The sequence below is a fragment of the Mesocricetus auratus genome, unplaced genomic scaffold, assembly GCF_017639785.1.
Source record: "Mesocricetus auratus isolate SY011 unplaced genomic scaffold, BCM_Maur_2.0 Super-Scaffold_100004, whole genome shotgun sequence".
In the NCBI taxonomy this organism is placed as follows: domain Eukaryota; kingdom Metazoa; phylum Chordata; class Mammalia; order Rodentia; family Cricetidae; genus Mesocricetus; species Mesocricetus auratus.
The window spans coordinates 80,173,401-80,191,568 of NW_024429189.1; the positions used below are offsets into that span (position 1 = coordinate 80,173,401).

At 40.5% G+C, this 18,168-nt stretch overlaps 1 protein-coding gene across 5 annotated transcripts in view; it reads left to right on the forward strand.

Annotated features, from left to right (window-relative positions):
• Positions 1-18,168, forward strand: part of Fmn1 (formin 1) — a 361,689-nt gene that overhangs the window by 128,757 nt on the left and 214,764 nt on the right. For all 5 annotated transcript variants that reach the window (XM_021231093.2, XM_021231095.2, XM_040746011.1 and 2 more), the window contains one exon: positions 16,155-16,216. In XM_021231093.2, coding sequence (XP_021086752.1) covers positions 16,155-16,216 — 62 coding nt within the window. The remainder of the gene's footprint in view (positions 1-16,154; positions 16,217-18,168) is intronic.

Below are 18,168 nucleotides of genomic sequence, written 5' to 3' on the forward strand. Positions count from 1 at the left end.
TCCAAATGTTAAATACATCAACCACAACTCTCCAATGGTCATTCTATGAGAACAAAGCTCAGAATTGCATATCATAATGTTCCTTTTCTCCTAAGTACTAACTGAACTGGGATAGTAGTCTGTATACATTCAGAGGTTAGCTTTTGCAGCTAGGTTTTCTGAGTTCAAAGCCTGGCTCTATTGCATGTTACCTCTGTGGCTTTAGGCAACTATTTAACCTTTCTATGTCTTGATTTCTTTTCCTCTAATATGGAGGTGGTGGTATTACCAAACACATAAAATTCTGTGGGGATTAAATGAGTTATTAGTATATTTTGTTTAGTGTATGGTGTACATTGTCTATATCTGCTATTTGGATTTGCAGTTGTATTTGGCAGCATTTTTTCTTTGTGAAAGATAAACACTGTGCATGTTAGAATCAATGGTGGCTTCTAGTTCCATATTTGTGGAAATGTGTCATTTGCAAAGCATGAAAGCATAGGTTGGCAATATATCAAATACTAAGAAAGGTAATTGTTATTATCATTTGGTTTTTAATTACACCCAGACTAAAACAACCCTCACTAAACTGTTAAAGATATATCTATTGTAAGCTCCTTGCAAAAGAGGCCTTAAGGGCAAAACAAAAACCCATAAAGAACCAGACATCAATGTACAAAATGTCACATGATCTTTGTGTCTTTTGTAGCCTTGCAGGGCTGCATTCTATGACTATCTAAGGCTATGCTTTCTTGGTATACCCATCTGTCAATGTCCCAGGACCCCGTCTCTAATTTCCCTTAATGACCATTTTGGATTTTTTTTTAAACCTGACTTTTAGATTCCAAGAGAATTTTCTTCCACGTTAGTCAACTAATGCTAAGTGTCTACTTTGCAGACTTTAAAAAATGATAAGTTATAGCATACCAGGTTTTCCTCACCATTTTCCATCATTGCAGGGTTCTTCCCCAGCTCTCTACAAACACATACGCACTTTCTTCCTTGGGAACTTGACCCCTCATGTGCTTCTCCTTGTCTGTCTGCACTTTCTTCTCTGGAATTCAGTGATGTTACCTTCTTAATAATGTCTTAGTTTCTCTAAGGAACAGACACCTGAGAACCCCAGCTCTAGAAGGATTCTAACTCTTATTTCTTCCTACTTTTAATGTGAACTGCAAAAACTGCTAGAAGAAAATTCTGGAAGTCTGCAGGTGCTACCACTCTGAGTCTGTGTTATCTGGTTACAATGTGGGCCCTCCATGTGGTATTCCCTGATTACGTGTGGGCCCTCCATGCTGTATTCCCTGATTACGTGTGGGCCCTCCATGCTGTATTCCCTGATTACGTGTGGGCCCTCCATGCTGTATTCCCTGATTACGTGTGGGCCCTCCATGCTGTATTCCCTGATTACGTGTGGGCCCTCCATGCTGTATTCCCTGATTACGTGTGGGCCCTCCATGCTGTATTCTCTGATTACGTGTGGGCCCTCCATGCTGTATTCTCTGGTTTCGTGTGGGCCCTCCATGCTGTATTCCTTGATTACATGTGGGTCCTCCATGCTACTTGCCATTTTCTCTGTGTTCCCAGTCTATACTCCACTCTCAGCAACTGCTACTTCAAATACTTGCCACCTCTCCTCATACACCCATACTCATACTCATGTTCCTTTTACTCTGAATATTTGATTCCATTTAAAAGCTATAAAGAGGTTTTAAGGTATGCTGAAAAGTGCATTAGGCTGGCAGTCAAGAGACCTATCCCCAGCTGAGCAACTGTATGTATCCCCTCCCTTATGTGACCATAAGAATGATTCCAAGTATATGCAGATCTGCAGTTTTCTATGCTATTAACTATATGAGTGATCTGAGTATTTGTTTCTTAATTTTATCATAATGATTTTGAGGGAGGAGGACTGGACTCAATAGCCTCAAAGAATTCATCTTTAAATTCTGCAATCTTATGGCTTTGTTTTGTATGTGTTTAGTGGCACTATTTCTGGGGAGACATGAACAAATGTCTACTTCAGATGCAGAACTGTTGACACACTAATTTATGGATACTACCAAAGTCCAACTTGGTGAGCCAGTAAGTTTTATTGGGGTTACTTACAGGGATATATGTAGTTGGAAGTTTTCTGTCCCTCCCCTCAGTTCCTGTAGCCACTTATGAAATAACTCTGAGGCTTAATATCAATTACAATTATTTGGCCAATGGCTTAAACATAGTATTGGTTAGCTCCCTCTCTTATAATTTTTTTCTGTTTCTTTTCTTTCTTTCTTTTTTTTTTTTTTTTTTTTTTGGTTTTTTGAGACAGGGTTTCTCTGTACTGTTTTGGAGGCTGTCCTGGAACTCACTCTATAGACTAGGCTGGCCTTGAACTCACAGAGATCTGCCTGCTTCTGCCTCCTGAGTTCTGGGATTAAAGGCATGGGCCACTAACACCCGGCTACATTAACCCATTTCTATTAATCCATGTATTTCCTCGAGGCTGTGGCTTACCAGTAATGCTCCAGCATACTACTTCTACATGGTGCCGCCCTGACTCCATCTACTTTTTCTCTGCATTTTTGTTTGGATTTTATATTTTGCCTGACCATTGACCAAATCAGCCTTATTTATCAACCAATAAGAGCAACACATATTTGCAGCATACAAAGGACATCTTATATCAAATATGGATGGGGTTACATATAGAAACAGCAATAACTCACGCACAGCTGAATCACCAAAGCCCATCCCAGCATGAGTGACTACTCATGAAAGCTGGAGACCAGGAATGAAGTTCAAAAACCTACAGGTGGTTCAACATGTTGGAGAGTGTCCTCTCCAGGTAGCTCAGCTGCTCTGGGCCTTTTCCAGGCAGTTCTGCTTGTCTCTGCATTTTCCAAGGAGCTTACATTGTCTAAGAATATCTCTCAGCAGTCCTTATTGGTTATTTATGCTTGGCAAGGGAAGGGCCCAGTGAATCTGGTCAGTTTCAGGGACTTCCCAAAGCCATTGTGTTGTTTACTTCTTAGACTTAAAGTAGCTTCCCTGCAGGATGGAATATTTCACTTCCACTTAGAACAACCTGTTATTTCATCTCCTGTCTAAACATCCTGTGTCTTAATAAGTTTCCCTCCAAAATGCAATGATTTAATCTGAGAGGAAACTGCTGCACTACAGACTAGCATTAATTTGTAGGCAGTTATTACTTATGATGCCAATGCCATTTACTGTAATGGTAAATTTATTCCTTTTTAATTGCATTATTTTCAAGCTAGTGGAACAGAGCTTATGGTATGATCATATCAGTAGGAAGGTAGAAGAATTTGAAGACACTTAAGAAGTGCTTTTCTCTGTAGTTATTCATAGATGCTAGAATTTCAGGGAAACTACGTGAAGTACGATAAAAAGAGCCCAGCTCTACTATATTTGCTTTTAGTTAAATGCAAGGTCTGCTTTGTGGCTTCATGAGTTGGAGGGAACAGAGCTTGAGTTGTCAAAGGTAGAGCACACCTTTGAAAGCTGAGATGCAAATGTAGCCTTCTTATACTGTCCTTTATTTTGTCTACCTTATCAAAATCACCTTGATTCAGATGTCTGTCTTTGGGGATGAGATCGAGTCATGAGCCAGGATCAACCTCTGTAGGTTATTCTAATATAAGTCAGCCTTGAAAAACAGTAGAATAGTGTGGGACAGAGGCTTTATGAGACGATTAAATGGGTTGTCTGGTGGAAAAGTTTTGACTTTCACAGTTCCCTGATTGTCTCATTTATGTTCCTGATTCTGAGGTTAATATCGCTGTAGCAAGATCAGAGTTAGTTAGCTGGGTCCATCAGAGTTTCCCATGTCTCATTGTAGCCTTTGAGGTTGCTTTATTTTGCACTATCTTTTAGTAGAATCAGTGAGAGCTTTTCTCTTTGTATGCCCTTGTTCATGGTATTCACAGCCCTATACAAGTAAGATATGTAGAGACTGTCCATATTTGAATGTGTTTTGTCTCTAGTGTCTTGTTTATCTTGTTCACTTGGAAAACTAGAAAATTCTCACTGAACCAATGATAAGGAAATCTGTTATCTTAGAAAGAGCCTATTACTCAGACCAAAAAAAAAATCCTAAAAAGTGACCACAAGGAACAACACTATCAAGATTCTTTTTAAAAGGCATGTAAGATATGTAGAAATGGTGATTTCTGGCTATCCAAAAGAATCTAGTTGACAATCCCTACCTGTTTGCATGCATTGTCCTGAGTTTCTACAAATTGCTGGCTTGCTGCATGTGTTTTCCAATAAGAATCCTTGGAAATCAAAGGGTTGCTAGACAAATTATGAACTTCATACACAAGCAATTGTATGTGTATGTGTACGTGTATGTGTAATTGTATGTGACATATTCCATGATTTCATCTGTTACTGCTATAAGTCCACATTCTGAGCACAACTGAACATCCCCTGTTTTTGTTTACATATCTGGCAAAACTTTGGGCATAGCAGTGGAGAAGAGGGCCAGAGCATTTATACATTTGTTTGTGGCTGGGTCCTCCTGCAGAGAGGCCACAGCTTCATTTTGTACCCTAAATTATCATGTTGGCTGATTTTTTTCCATTTGTTTTAGAGGTTTTCTCATCATTGATGTTATAAATGAGAGATGTAGGCTTGAAAATAACATGGCCAAATCTCTCTCTCTCTCTCTCTCTCTCTCTCTCTCTCTCTCTCTCTCTCTCTCTCTCTCTCTCTCTCTCTCACACACACACACACACACAGAGTTCTTCAATTCTGAGTGGTAGAGATGATGCCAGTTAAACCTTACAGCAACAGGCAACAATCCAAGGAGCAGCTGCAACATGTTATATTTAGGGTACTTTTCCACCATGTGAAAGGCACAAGTGTCTTGTCTCCCTTAGAAACCTGGGCAGGTAGCCTGGCCTCCTGGGTACTTGCCTGGCCTGATTTAAGAGAAAATTCCACTCTCATTACAGTTAGATTTGGCTGACTTTCACTTGCCTCTCCAGAGAGTGCCCTTCAAATCTCTCTTCTGAGGTTCATTTTGTCAGTCTTAAATAAAGGGCTTTCAGGGACTGAATCAAAAGTACAAGTAGAAAAACAGGCAGTTTCTTCAAAAGTTTGAATCTAGTCAGCTCCTACTGATCTATGCCACAAGAAAAACACAGTCATCTTCTAGTACTGTGTAATTTCATTCTATTTTAGTTTCAACAGTTTCTCATTGACTAGTCTGCTATATTTAGTCTCTTATAGAATATACATGTGTATATACACACACATTAATTTTGAACACATCCATTATTGCTTACAGAAAAGAATCACAAATAATTTCAAAATGATATAAAGGAATGATAGAATAATATCTGTATATTGCTAAATCTTTCTTCAAATTTCTGAGGTTTATTAAGCTAGTATTGAAGCCCCTTTTTCTAAACCCTATATCTGATTTCTTTGCTGCTTTCTCTAGGGACGGTGAATGATTCTAGCATTTCTTGTGTGGTCATCACCTTGCGGAACTCACTGGAGCGCCATTCACGATCTACCTATTTATGTATTCCTAGATGCCAGAGAGCATGGGTCTTCCAAGCTGTACATAAATGTTATCCCAATATATATTTTTAACAACTATAAAAATATTAGTTTCTGCTGACCTGAACAAGGGGGGAGCTCTTGGATCCCAGACTGGTGGCTGGGAGGCCAGCATGGGACTGATCCAGACCTTCTGAATGTGGGTGTCAGTGAGGAGGTCTAGGCAATCTATGTGGCCCTGGGTAGTAGATCAGTATTTATCCCTGGCATACAAATGGACTTTGGGTGCCCTTCACACAATGAGGGATGCTCTTTCAGCCTGGACTCTTGTAGGAGGGCCTAGGCCCTGCCCTGAATGAAATGACAAACTCTGGATATCTCACATGGAGGGCCTTACCCTCCCTGGAGAACGGAATGGGAATTGGGTGGGAGATGGGGGGGTAGGGGGAGAAATGAGGGGAGGGAGAGGGAGCTGGGATTGATATGTGAAGCAACCTTGTTTTTCTAATTTAAATAAAAAATCTAAAAAATCAGTTTCATCTCCCTTGAAAAATGTTCATCTCCATTTTTTACTCCTGTGTTTCAAATCTCTAATGTAATACAGAGAAATGTGAGTGATTATGAAGATGGGCATTCTTACTTTACTCTTAGTGAACCACTGGGTTTGTCTGGGTTACTTATAAGAGCCTGGATGACACAAACACAGCTGTATCGTGCAAAGCCTACCGCAGTCTAAGTATTTTAATTTGGTTTCTGTTGCTGTGATAAACACTGTTACCAAAAACAACTTGGGGGAGGAAAGCATTTATTTCAGCTTATAGCTGAAGGAAAGTCAGGGCAGGAACTTAGGGTTGGAACTTACTGGTTTGCTCTCCATGGCTTACTGAGTCTACTTTTTTATGTGGAAGATGTATTACCCACAGTGGGCTTAGACCCTTCAATGTCAATTATTGATCAAGAAAATGCCCCACAGGCTTGTCTATAGTCTAATCTAATGGGGGCGTCTTTTTTCCCCCAATGGAAATTCCCTCATCTAAGAATGATTCTATCTTGTGTCAAGTTGACATAAAAACTAGCCAGCATATTGGTCAATAACTCACAAAAGCTCCATTCCTGGAGCTCCCTATAAAACCTGGAGACTAGTTCCTGAATTAGAGAGTCTCCTCAGAAATTGCTTATTTAACATACATTACTATTGAGGGTTCTTGTGAACCCCATGAGTTTCAGGAACTTCCTTAATCTTAATATGATTCATTCTGAGACTTGTAAGTTTCCTTTAATTCTTGAGTCTTAAGAATTTACTTCTTTTCTTCAGAAGGGAATGTTTTATCTGGGAAGAAATAATTATATAACCCCACACCCCTTCCTTAGTTCTTATATTCTTTCAACCCCTTTCTCTTTACAAAGTTCCCTGATCTCTGGAGAGGGAGTGATGTAAATACATGAATGCATGTTTTTTGTTGTTGTTGTTTTTGCCACATATGATTGGGAACTGGGACACTGTGCCAAAGCAAGGGTCAGTTATTCTTGGGAGCTTGACTGGTTATTATTCAGTAACCACTTCCCACACTAAAAGTACGAAGTTTTCCTCCAGGAACTTGGTAGAGAGCCACAGTAATCTATGGAAGTAAACACAAAGATTTAGAAAGTATAATGGCAGACACATCACTTATAGTTAACAAAAGAATAGCAGATACTTCCCTAATGAAGCATTCTATTATTTTAGGTTCAACACATGATTTATTGATGTCATTCCATCTGTCCTTAGTAGTATATAACTCAATATCCTGTAGAAATCTGTACATTAATCTTACATCAATGGATTAGTGTAAATGGAGGTTGCACTTTCATTTCCCGACTGCCTAGAAGCTTAATATTAATTAAAAACTGTTTGACCTATTACTCAGGCTTATTCCTAACTAGCTCCTACTTTTAAATTAACCTGTTTCTATTAATCTATGTATTGCCACATGGCTGATGGCTTTACATGTAGTCTGGTACATCTTGTTGCTCTGGCGGCTGACTGGCATTTCTCTAGATCTATCCTTCTATCTCCCTGTATTTTCAGTTTGGCTTTCCCACCTGGCTTTATCCTGCCTTGTTATAGGCAAAATTAGCTTCTTTATTAGCCAATGGGAATAAAACATATTCACAGCATTGAAAAAGGATTATCCTACAGCATACTTGCGTCAAGTTTTACCATTATGTGTGAAATGTGCTGACGTTCTTGATAAATGCAAGTAATATTTAACAAGATGGCTCAGTGGGTAAAACCACTTGCCAACAAACTGAGGACCTTAGGTCGATCCCTGGGACCCATAAGGGGAAAATCTACTGTATAAGTTGCTCTCTGAACTCCCTTTGAATATATACACACCTCATATATTATATTGTTATCTCTATATCAATGACAAAGCTTCTTAATTATGATCGCAAGTGTCCTGCCAGATGCCTCTTAACTTTGTTTCCTTGAGACAGGGATTTTCACAACCTGGGAGCTACGCTGGCAGCCAGCAACCCTTTGTGAACCTCCTGTCTCACCCCACAGGGCTGCAGTACAGGTGGGGTGAGCATGCCTAGGTTTTTGCTTGTTTGTATCATTTTGTATGAATGTTGGGTATTTGAATTCATATCTTCATGCTGCACAAGTGCTTTTTATCTGTGGAGTCCCTCCCTAGACCTGCGATTCTTCTTAATTTCCTTTTCTTATAGCATACTGAAATAATTATTCAGCATTTTTTAACTCAGACATGCACTTGGACTACAGTTTATGTCAAAGCTCTTGAGGTTTTCATTTCTATTCCTGTGTTTAATTTTAGCATTTCAAATCTTTGTAGTCACTTACTGCTGTTTCCTTGTCCTTATTTTAATAGTGTTTTAGTGTCATTTTTGTTAACAACCATTGCTCTTATTTTAGACTTGGTAAGGACTCTGAAAATAATGAAACATTTTCAGTGTGTTTTACATATAAATTTATATTGGGTGAAGGATTTTCAGTGTGTTTTATATTTAAATTTATATTGGGTGATATAGTATTATTGTTGTTGATCTTGTTGTCAGCCTTGATTGTTATGTTTCTTCATGTTGCAGATTAGAGCTTTGACTTAAAGGTTCCTATCTGTAGAATGATTTAAGGAATCGTATATTTTGCACTCAGTTCACCTGGCCTATACAAGACCTATAGGAGTACTCAGCCCTGATGACTGTAGTAACTGTCCTGCCCTCCTCTGGAACCAGGTCCTAGCAAGCTCAGAGCCAGAGGTCCTTGACACCTGACACTACATGGTTGCTTCATTGTACCGCTGTCTAGGATGTTCTATTAGCTACTCACCTGTGAAGTAACTCTCTTGCATTATATTTGAGTTTGTGGTAATGTATTATTTATGATTTATTAAAGCTCGACTGAGGGTACAAAAAACAGAGCTAGCCATAAGCCATTAAGCCAGGCAATGGTGATACACACCTTTAATCCCAGAAGCCATATTAGTTAGCCATAGAGCCAGTTAGTGGTGGTATACACCTTTAATCCCAGAAGCCATATTAGTTAGCCATAGAGCCAGTTAGTGGTGGTATACACCTTTAATCCCAGGACTCAAGAGACAAGCAGATAAATCTCTGTTAGTTCAAAGCCACACTGAGCTACACGAAATTAATCCAGTCCTAAAGAGAAACAGCTTACACAAAGGTGATCTCAGCACTTGGGATCACTCACCTTTAATCCCAGGATTTGAGAGCTATAAAAGGAAGAAGGAAAATCAGTCTAGAAGAATTAGTCTCTAGCCATGCTGAGGAGAGCATAGCAGTCTGGGTGAGTCTGAGGAGCAGTGAAGTTGGGAGCAGTCTGAGGATCGCCCCTTTGGTCTGAGCTGAGGTAGATAGAGGTAAGAGCTAGTGGCTGGCTGCTTTGCATTTCTGATCTTTAGCTTGAAGCTTGAACCCCAATGTCAGTCTCTGGGTTTTTATTACTCCTGTTACATGAGATGTCAGTGCTGATGTCAAATGCTAGCCTAGATCACCTAGACATGCTTACCTTTTTGTAGGTGTGGTTAGAAAAACCCTGAGCTTGTTCTGTTTCCTCTCAAGTAGTCACCATATCCATTCTAGCTTTTTGAATGACAAAAGTTGTTTCTCAGCTTTGGCTCAATTCCCCACCCTCACCCCTTGGTTCCCTCATCCTTCCACCCCACCTTCAGGAGTAGCAGAAGTACTTGGTAGGTAGTTCCAATGTGTAGTATTGTGTCTGCCATCTAGTGACAGAATCAAGTACTTTCAGTTGTCTTTACATTTTGTTCTTAGAGTGTGTCTAGAAGGGTAGGAAGGAGGTAAATTTTGTTGCACTTGGGTTCCTGGAATTCTAAACTCTGGGGGAATTAGTATTTTAAGATATAAATGGGCTTCCCTAAGCAGTCAGACTATGACAATGGGCATAGAGAGTTGAGGTTTCTCCTCACCCTTTGATGCTGGTAATTCTTATGTTTCTGCCTAAAGAAATCGCAAGTGTTCTTGGACAAGGTTAGATATTGACAATTATAATTCTTGAATTATTGTATTTCTCCCATCTGTTGTCCAGTGCTGTGTTGTTTAGGTGCAGAAATTAGTATCCTTTCTGTACACATATAAGATGATAATCAACTGGTCTTACCTCTATCCTTTCTGAAGAGACAATATGGATCTTTGACCCCTAACCTAATTCAGATGCTAAGACCTTGTGCATGCTGCACATGCACAAACATATGGGAAAAGGTTGTTTCTTTTGTTTTTTAGTGTTGGGGGGTGTTTTGTTTTGTTTGCAAAAATCCTGAGATTTCCAGGACAAACAGGTCAAGTTTCCAAGGCTGTTTTGAAAATGACTTGAAAAAGAGCAAGAGAAGGGGGTGGTTTAGGATTTCCTGGCATTTGAAGGCATGAATGGGGTGAGGGTTCCCACTCATGGGCTGTAATTTGTGTGGTCTGACTCTTGCCAGGTTTAAAGACTTTCTTACCCAGTGGCTCTTACGTGGGAAGATGGGAAAGAAGCAAACTTCCAAGTTTTTCAGCAGCCAAAATATCAAAAGTGTCAGGCAGGGAGCTGGAGAGATGACTCAGTAATTAAGAGTATCTACAACTCTTCCAGAGGACCAGAGTCCAGCTCTCAGCACCCACATTTGAGCCACTTACACCTGCTCGAAACTCCAGCTCCAGGGAATTGGAATCTAGCATCCACAGGCACTGGATTTACCACACATGCATGCTGCACGCATAGACACGCATGCACACTTGCTGTCAAATACTCCAACAAATGCCTTGCTGGGCATTGTGGTGAATGCCTGTATGCCTTTAATCTGAATACTAAAGAGGCAGAGGCAGGTGGATTATGTGAACTCAAGTCTAGCCTAGTCTACATAGCAAGTTCCAAGTCAGCCAGGGCTATTTACTACAGCCCTCTATAAAACAAACAAACAAATAAAAACTCCACCCATCCATCAAGCAGAACCTGCATCATACCTTTAGTAGCCTGCTAGCAGCCCTCTCCCCACCCCCCAGCACCACCCTGCTGGCTCTGATTCCTTCCCCACTGTTTCTGGCGGGTACAAAGGTAGCTCTTTCTTCCCCAGGCCACATAGTTAGCTTTTGGAGGCATGGCAGACTCAGCCCTGGCTGCCTAAGTATGTTAAATATAGGAGTTCAAATTTGATTTTATTTTTGAGTTTTGGAGTAAATGGCTTGTGTTTGCTTTATATGACCGAACATTTTCATCTGCTCTTCAGCTCATTGGAGAATATTTTTCTGCATCCACTCATGGTTGGGTAAATTTGAATTTGTGTTCTGTGAAGGAATAGCCTCGCCTCCCATTCCTTATGTTCTCGGCTTCCTTGTCTTCGACACGTATCTGTAATAGCTTTACTATTATTTTCACTCATTTCTTATTCTCCTTTTATTTTCTTAAATTAAATGAATCTTGCCTTAAAGCAGTGGCACCCATACTTTCCCTGTTTACCATGAATGACACTTAGCCTCTTTCTGTAGCATCCTCCAGTCTCCGTGTCAGTAAGCAGTTACATCATGGGAATAAGGACGTGCAAGTCTAAATAGTGCAGGTGGCATATACTTAGCTTTGGAAGCACCAATCGAATATTCTCCAAGTGAGACTCAGAGGAAGGACCCTTGCCCTTGAAGACTGAAGGATGAATTTTAAAATGTGAAAATGGGAGGCAGTGGGAAAGGCCAAAAGGAAGATAAGTGGAGTGAGCCAGAACCCCCAGACAGAAATGCAGCAGTGACTCTCAATAGTGAGGCAATCAGAAAATTTCTGATTTGTTAATGTGGGGGGTGGGAAGGGGAAAGGAAGAGAGGAGGGGAGAGTGGGAGAAAACTAGTGTGTGTGTGTGTGTGTGTGTGTGTGTGTGTGTGTGTGCTGGCTGGTTTTATGTGTCAAGTTGACACAAGCTAGAGTCTCAGAGGAGAAGGATCCTCTGTTGAGGCAATGCCTCCATGAGATTCAGCTGTAAGGCATTTTATCAATGGGGGAAGGCCCAGCTCATTGTGGATGGTGCCATCCCTGGGCTGGTGGTCCTGAGTTCTATAAGAAAGCAGGCTGAACAAGCCAGGGGAAGAAAGCCAATAATCAGCTCCCATCCACAGCACCTGCATCAGCTCCTGTCTCTGGGTTCCAGCCCTGCTTGAGTTCCTGTCCTGACTTCCTTCAATGATGGCTGTGTAAGCCAAATAAATCCTTTCCTCCCCAACTTGAGTTTTGGTCATGGTGTTTCATCACAGCAGTAGTAACCCTAACTAAGACAGTGAGAGAGAAAGAGGGTAATTAAAATCAGATTTAACAATAAACTGTGACTATTGGCCTGGAAGTCTGGAGAAAATGGACAGAGCCTAACCTCAATCCATGATATTGCTAGACATTAGCACTTATACTTTTTAAGTTGACCCCCCTTTCCCTTAAACTTTGGGATTAAAAATAGATAAGATCTCCTTTTTAATTAATTAATTAGATTTTTATACTTTAAACATTTTGTTGTGGTACACAGGTGGTTTTTTTCCCTGTGTATGTATTTGTACCACGTGCATGCTTGGTGCATGCAGAGGCCAGATAAGCACATGGAATTTCCTAGAACTGGAGTTACAAATGGTTGAGAACCACCATATTGGTTCTGTGAATCTAACCTGAAAGGGCAGCCAGTGTTCTTGATAAACTCTGGCATAATGTTTCTTTTAACAACTTTTAGTGAGTCTGGTGTTTGGACAAAGCTAGCAACCTTGAAGTTTCTAGGGATTCTGATTTTTGTATGTACTTCATGTTTACCCAACCAAAGGAACAAGAGCCATACCAAGTAAACAGTCTCCAGGGTAAATGACAGGGTTCTCTGGGGCTGATATTGTCATTGGCATTTATTGCTTGTAGCTTTGGGAAAGTTGTTCAACCTGAACATCTCAGTTTCCTCCTTGGCCGCGTGGGCTGATATGATAGGGTCTTCTTGGAAGTCTGCAGTATGTGCTTAGACCTGTTCCTGAGACCAACACTATCAAAGAACAAGATCAGTTTCATATTTACTGAGACAACTTGTATCGTCAGCCATAGACAACAGCAATGGTAGACCTGTACCTTCAGTATTAGTCAAGTTGTTTCTGATTCTGCCTTTGGCAAGTTGGAGACACTTGGCAGAAAAGATGTTTCATTACAGTGAGCAGGTCAAGAAGCCACTAAGGGAAGCCATGAGTTTGATTAAGTGCTTAGTTAGAAGGAACTTTGTGGTTGAAGTTCTTGTATATCTTTTTCCCAGAATGTTGGATTCTTCCACCAAGGAGATTCTGTGTTATCTATCTTTCATGTAGGATGTTCTTTTTAAAAAAGGAAAAAAGACATCTTAAGCTTCTTTTTTGGTGCAAAATATAAAATATTTTCATTAATATCTTAGCTTTCATTCAGGGTCTGGTGACTGAAGAGGGATTTGTCACTTTCAAATAATTATATTTAAAAATCTCTGTTCCTCTGTCTATGTGAACAAAATCTCATCCACAAAATACCAGGATTAAGTTCTCTTCTAACTAGTGCCAATAACCTTGGTCTTTTACTTGACATCTCTGCCTCACTATCCTCCCTGAGGATATGCACCCAAGCTACTCTAAGATGCTTTCTAATCAAAACTGCAGTGCAGAGAGGATTGCTTCCCATAAGGCACACGGGAAACCAACCTAGCTTTTCTCCAGGATTATTTGGGGACCTTTCCTTAAAATAGTTTATTACATTTAAGGTGTGTGTATGTGTGTGTGTGTGTGTGTGTGTGTGTGTGTGTGTGTGTGTGTGTGCGCATACACATGTCTCAGTACATATGTGGAGGTCAGAAGACAACTTGCAGAAGTCAGTTCTTTCCTTTGACTATCTAGGCTCTGGAGGTCAAGTTTAGGTTGTCAGACTTAGTGACAAGCTCCTATATCCACTGGGCCATCTTGCCAATCCTATGAGGAACTGTGTATTCTGTTCTCTTACCTTCTGAAGACCAAAACTGAATATCCCATTAATAAAGGCTACATTTCCTTCTATTACTCTTAATGGCATAAGGGTGTGCTTTCCTCCCACCGGTACCAGTGGTACGCTTAGCCAAAATATTTACTTAAGGAGGAAACAGATCATGTTGCTGGGTGTTAGTTTTTCAGTGACCTCTTTTGTCAATTTGTTAGTAAGTTAGTCATAATTCTATATGTCACACCCTTACTGACACATTTTATATAAAATGAATAAATTTACAAGATGGCCTATGTGATGTCTGTTCAGAGGAAGGTATGTGCTTTCCCAACAGGCCTCACACCTTTTCAAGAAGATGGAATTAACTCGTTACCTTTGACTGCTTCATAAAAGTTGGGCTGACTGGGGTTTGTATATTTATTGTCACATAGGTTGGGACTCTACCTCAAAGTCCATTAGGAAAGCATTTGACAAATTTGAGAGGTGGCAAGAAGCCAGTGTGCCTGGAATGTAATGGGCTGGTAGAAGGAGTAACAAGAGATGAGAGGAAACAGATCACAAAAAGCCTTTGGGCTTCAGTCCTTTGTGTGTATGTGTGTGTGTGTGTGTGTGTGTGTGTGTGTGTGTGTGTGTGTGTGTGTATGTGTTTGCACCTGTGCACTCTAGCCCATAATTGTGTGGTAGGGGTAAAGGCACAAGATGTCTGGTGATTCTTCAATTGATCTTAACCACGTTTTTTTGGGGACAGGGCTTCTCATTGAACCTAACCCATTTCAGCCAGACTGGCTAGTGAGTGTTGAATTCCACCTGTCACCTTGCTCTGGCCCAACTCCTCAGTTACAGATGCATGCTGTCATAGAAAGCTTTTTTTGGGTACTGAGTATCTGAACTCAAGTTTTCATGTTTGTGCTGAAAGCACTTTAGATATGGAGCCGCCTCCCTAGCCCCTACAGATAGCAGTCTTCATTCCAAGTTCTGTGAAAAGCCAGGAGTGAGGTACGGTTTGGTTCACATCTTCAACAGATCGCTCAGACTGTCGTGAGGAGACACAGTATGAAGAGAAAAAACGCATCCTCTAGGAAGGAGGATGTAGGGTACTAGAAATATGGTGGTGGCCCAGATTATAGCAGTGATTGTTGGGGATAGCAACAAGTGATTTGATCTTTGGTGTGGTCTAGATAGAGAGCACAGCATTGCCACTGGAGCACAGTCCTCACGGGGCTGCAGTGTGGCTAACCATCACCCTCAAGAGCCAAGCTCCTCTCTTGGTGGGGCTTTACTTCGGACTTTCCTCATCCATGTTCAAATTGGAACCCCAGCTTTCCTGCCTAAATCATGATACCAAATTAGAAGAATAGTCTGTCTCTTGCTGTATGGACTTGTAACCATGAACACATTTGTAAAGAGCTGGTTTGGCCCACAAAAGTGCATGGTCACAGCATTTTGCTTTGTAGATCTCTACAGTGTGAATGTTTCTGTGTACAGCACGCATAGCATGAATGTTAGCTGTTCTCCTGAAAGTGGAGTTGTCTCCTGTGCTTCCAGCTCAGCCAGTAGGATGGTGGTTTTAATATCTGGCTGCAGCTCCTGTGTACACTGGGGTCATATTTTTGGGATAAATATCATTTAGATGGAAAGTGGATTAAAAGTTTATTTTTGTCCCACTCTCAGCCTCAGTTCTTCTAAGAACTCTCTTTCAAATGACAAATAGTCTTGGCTTTCTTGGTCGATCAAGAGACTACAAACGGCCTGAATTCATTGGTTTCTTGTTCTTTCTCTCTCTGTTTTCTTTTTTAAAACAGAGTTAAAAATAGAGTTTTGTGATCTCAGATAGAAGTTTCTTTTATAACCTCCCTTAACACATCTGTGTTGTTCTCCATGGGGCATGAACTTTCAGCTCCTTGAAGACAATCACCTGACCCATTCTTTATCTGGCGCTCACATGCCTCTTCACCCTTTAACCCTGCCCTGGCTGCTTAATTTGGCATTTTCCATGATCCAGCCTGCATTGAAGGGAAGGAATCCCGTTTTACCCCCATCCTGGCCATATCTGGACACGATATCTAACAGCTCTCTTTCCTGTGCATACGTGATGTGACGTCTTTGGTTGGAGGGTGGCTGCTGGCTGGGATTCAGGTGATGCATGCTTGAATTTTCTGACTAATTTTGTGCTCCTTTGTAACTGACTTCTCTTGTGATCTTCCAGAATACCAGGCTGCTATCTTACATCTGAAGAGGGAGCACAAAGAAGAAATTGAAAACTTGCAGGTATATCTCCTTGATTCTACCAATCTGGCCTTCTGATGGTTATTTTTCTTCTGTGTGGAAGATTCCTCTCGTGTGGGGAGTATTTAACCAGATAGTAGCTGCAGCTCCCAGCTGCCATTGGGCACCAACCTTATTCCAGGCTGAAAGCCTTGGATGTGGTACTTTATAAACTCTGGTTTCTAACATTGAAAAAAAAATCACTGTAAATGCCTTTGGCTTTGGCTGGAAGAGTGACTCTGTGTCTTTAAACCCGGAAACAAGAGAGTATTCAGACTTTTACTGCTCGTGGGAAATGTTTTAAAACTTGATGTTGCTATACACCCTGTAGTTCATTTCTGCTCCACTCACTCCTCTGCTGCCTCTTAGCTCCACCCTGCGGTTATGATATCATGCAGATGAAGAGTGTGCTGAGTCATTCTGTGTCCTTAGGGCGTGCTGAAAGGGGCCAGTGCGTCCTCCTCTGTTTGCCATCTAATTGTCAGTCTCTAGGTTTGGCATTTGCTTACAAGGCAGGTGGCAGGAAGTCCAGAGTCTTAATTTCAAGCTGCTGGATAGTGAATCAGACCTTGAGTCTAGGCCATTAGTGGGTGGGGTAAGCCATATGTATTATCAGGGAATTGTGGCAAATTTTAAATAAAACTGTTGTTCCCTTAATTTGAACTCATTATTTGCAACTTTACTCAGTTTGTGGAGCTAAAAAAAATCCTTCCTTTTAAATTTCATTGATAAATAGAAATTATAATTTATAGTGCATGGCATGTTTGGAAACTAAGCATTCTGGAGTGACCTAACTGAGTTTAATTCATAAATGAAGTTATAGATTAATGTTCTTCCTACTCATTTTTGTTGACAACTAGAAGTTGAGTATAATTTATGGTATACAACGTGTTTTGAATATCATACTTATACATTGTAGCATGACTGATAGGGGTTCATTCACTTATTACGTCATGCACTTAATGGATTTTTTTAGTAAGTATACTCCAGTCTGTTAGCAATGTTCAGGTAGGTAATAATTGCTACTAGAATGGCCACTACAACCAATCACTTCAACTTACTTCTCATATCTTACTGAAACTTTATATCCTTTTATCAACCTCTACTTAATTATTTCCGTATCTATCAGCCCCAGCTCCTAATAACCATAATTTGACTCTATTTCTGTGACTTCAATTTTATTTTTTGGTTTTTCAAGACAGGGTTTCTCTGTAGGTTTGGAGACTGTCCTGGAACTCTCTTTGAAGACCAAGCTGGCCTTGAACTCACTGAGATCTGCCTGCCTCTGTCTTCCAAGAGCTGGGATTAAAGGTGTACACCACCACTACCCTGCGACTTCAACCTTCTTAAATCCAACATAAGTGAGATCACACAGTATTTATCTTTCTGTGCCTGGTTTATGTTTCTTCACATCTTTCAATCATCCATGTTACTAAAAATGACAGGCTTTCCTCTTTCTTTAAGGCTGAATAATATTCCATTGTGTATGTGCATAGTCCACATTTTCTTTCTCCTTTATTCTTTCACAGATACCCAGATTGATTCTGTATCTTGCCTTTTGTGAACAATATTGTAGTGGGCATAGGACTGCATCTATATCTTCCTTTTGGAACATACGTAGTCATAGAGTTTCTCAATCATATGGCGGCTCAATACTTAGTAACTCCACTAGCTGACATTCCCATGAAAGGAGTTAATGGCTCTCTTTTCACCATGTCCTGGCCAGCACTTGTTGTCCTCCATGTTTTTTTGGTAGCAGCCATTAGGACAAGTGAGAATTGATACCCATTGTGATTTTAACTTGCACTCCCCTGGTAATTAGTGATGCTGAACATATTTCCATATACTTGATGGCCATTTTGTGTGTACTTTTGGGAAACAGCTACACCATTTCTTGTTCACTAAAATCGGCTTGTTTTCCTGTTATGAGGTTATCTGCATTCCTTGTATATTTT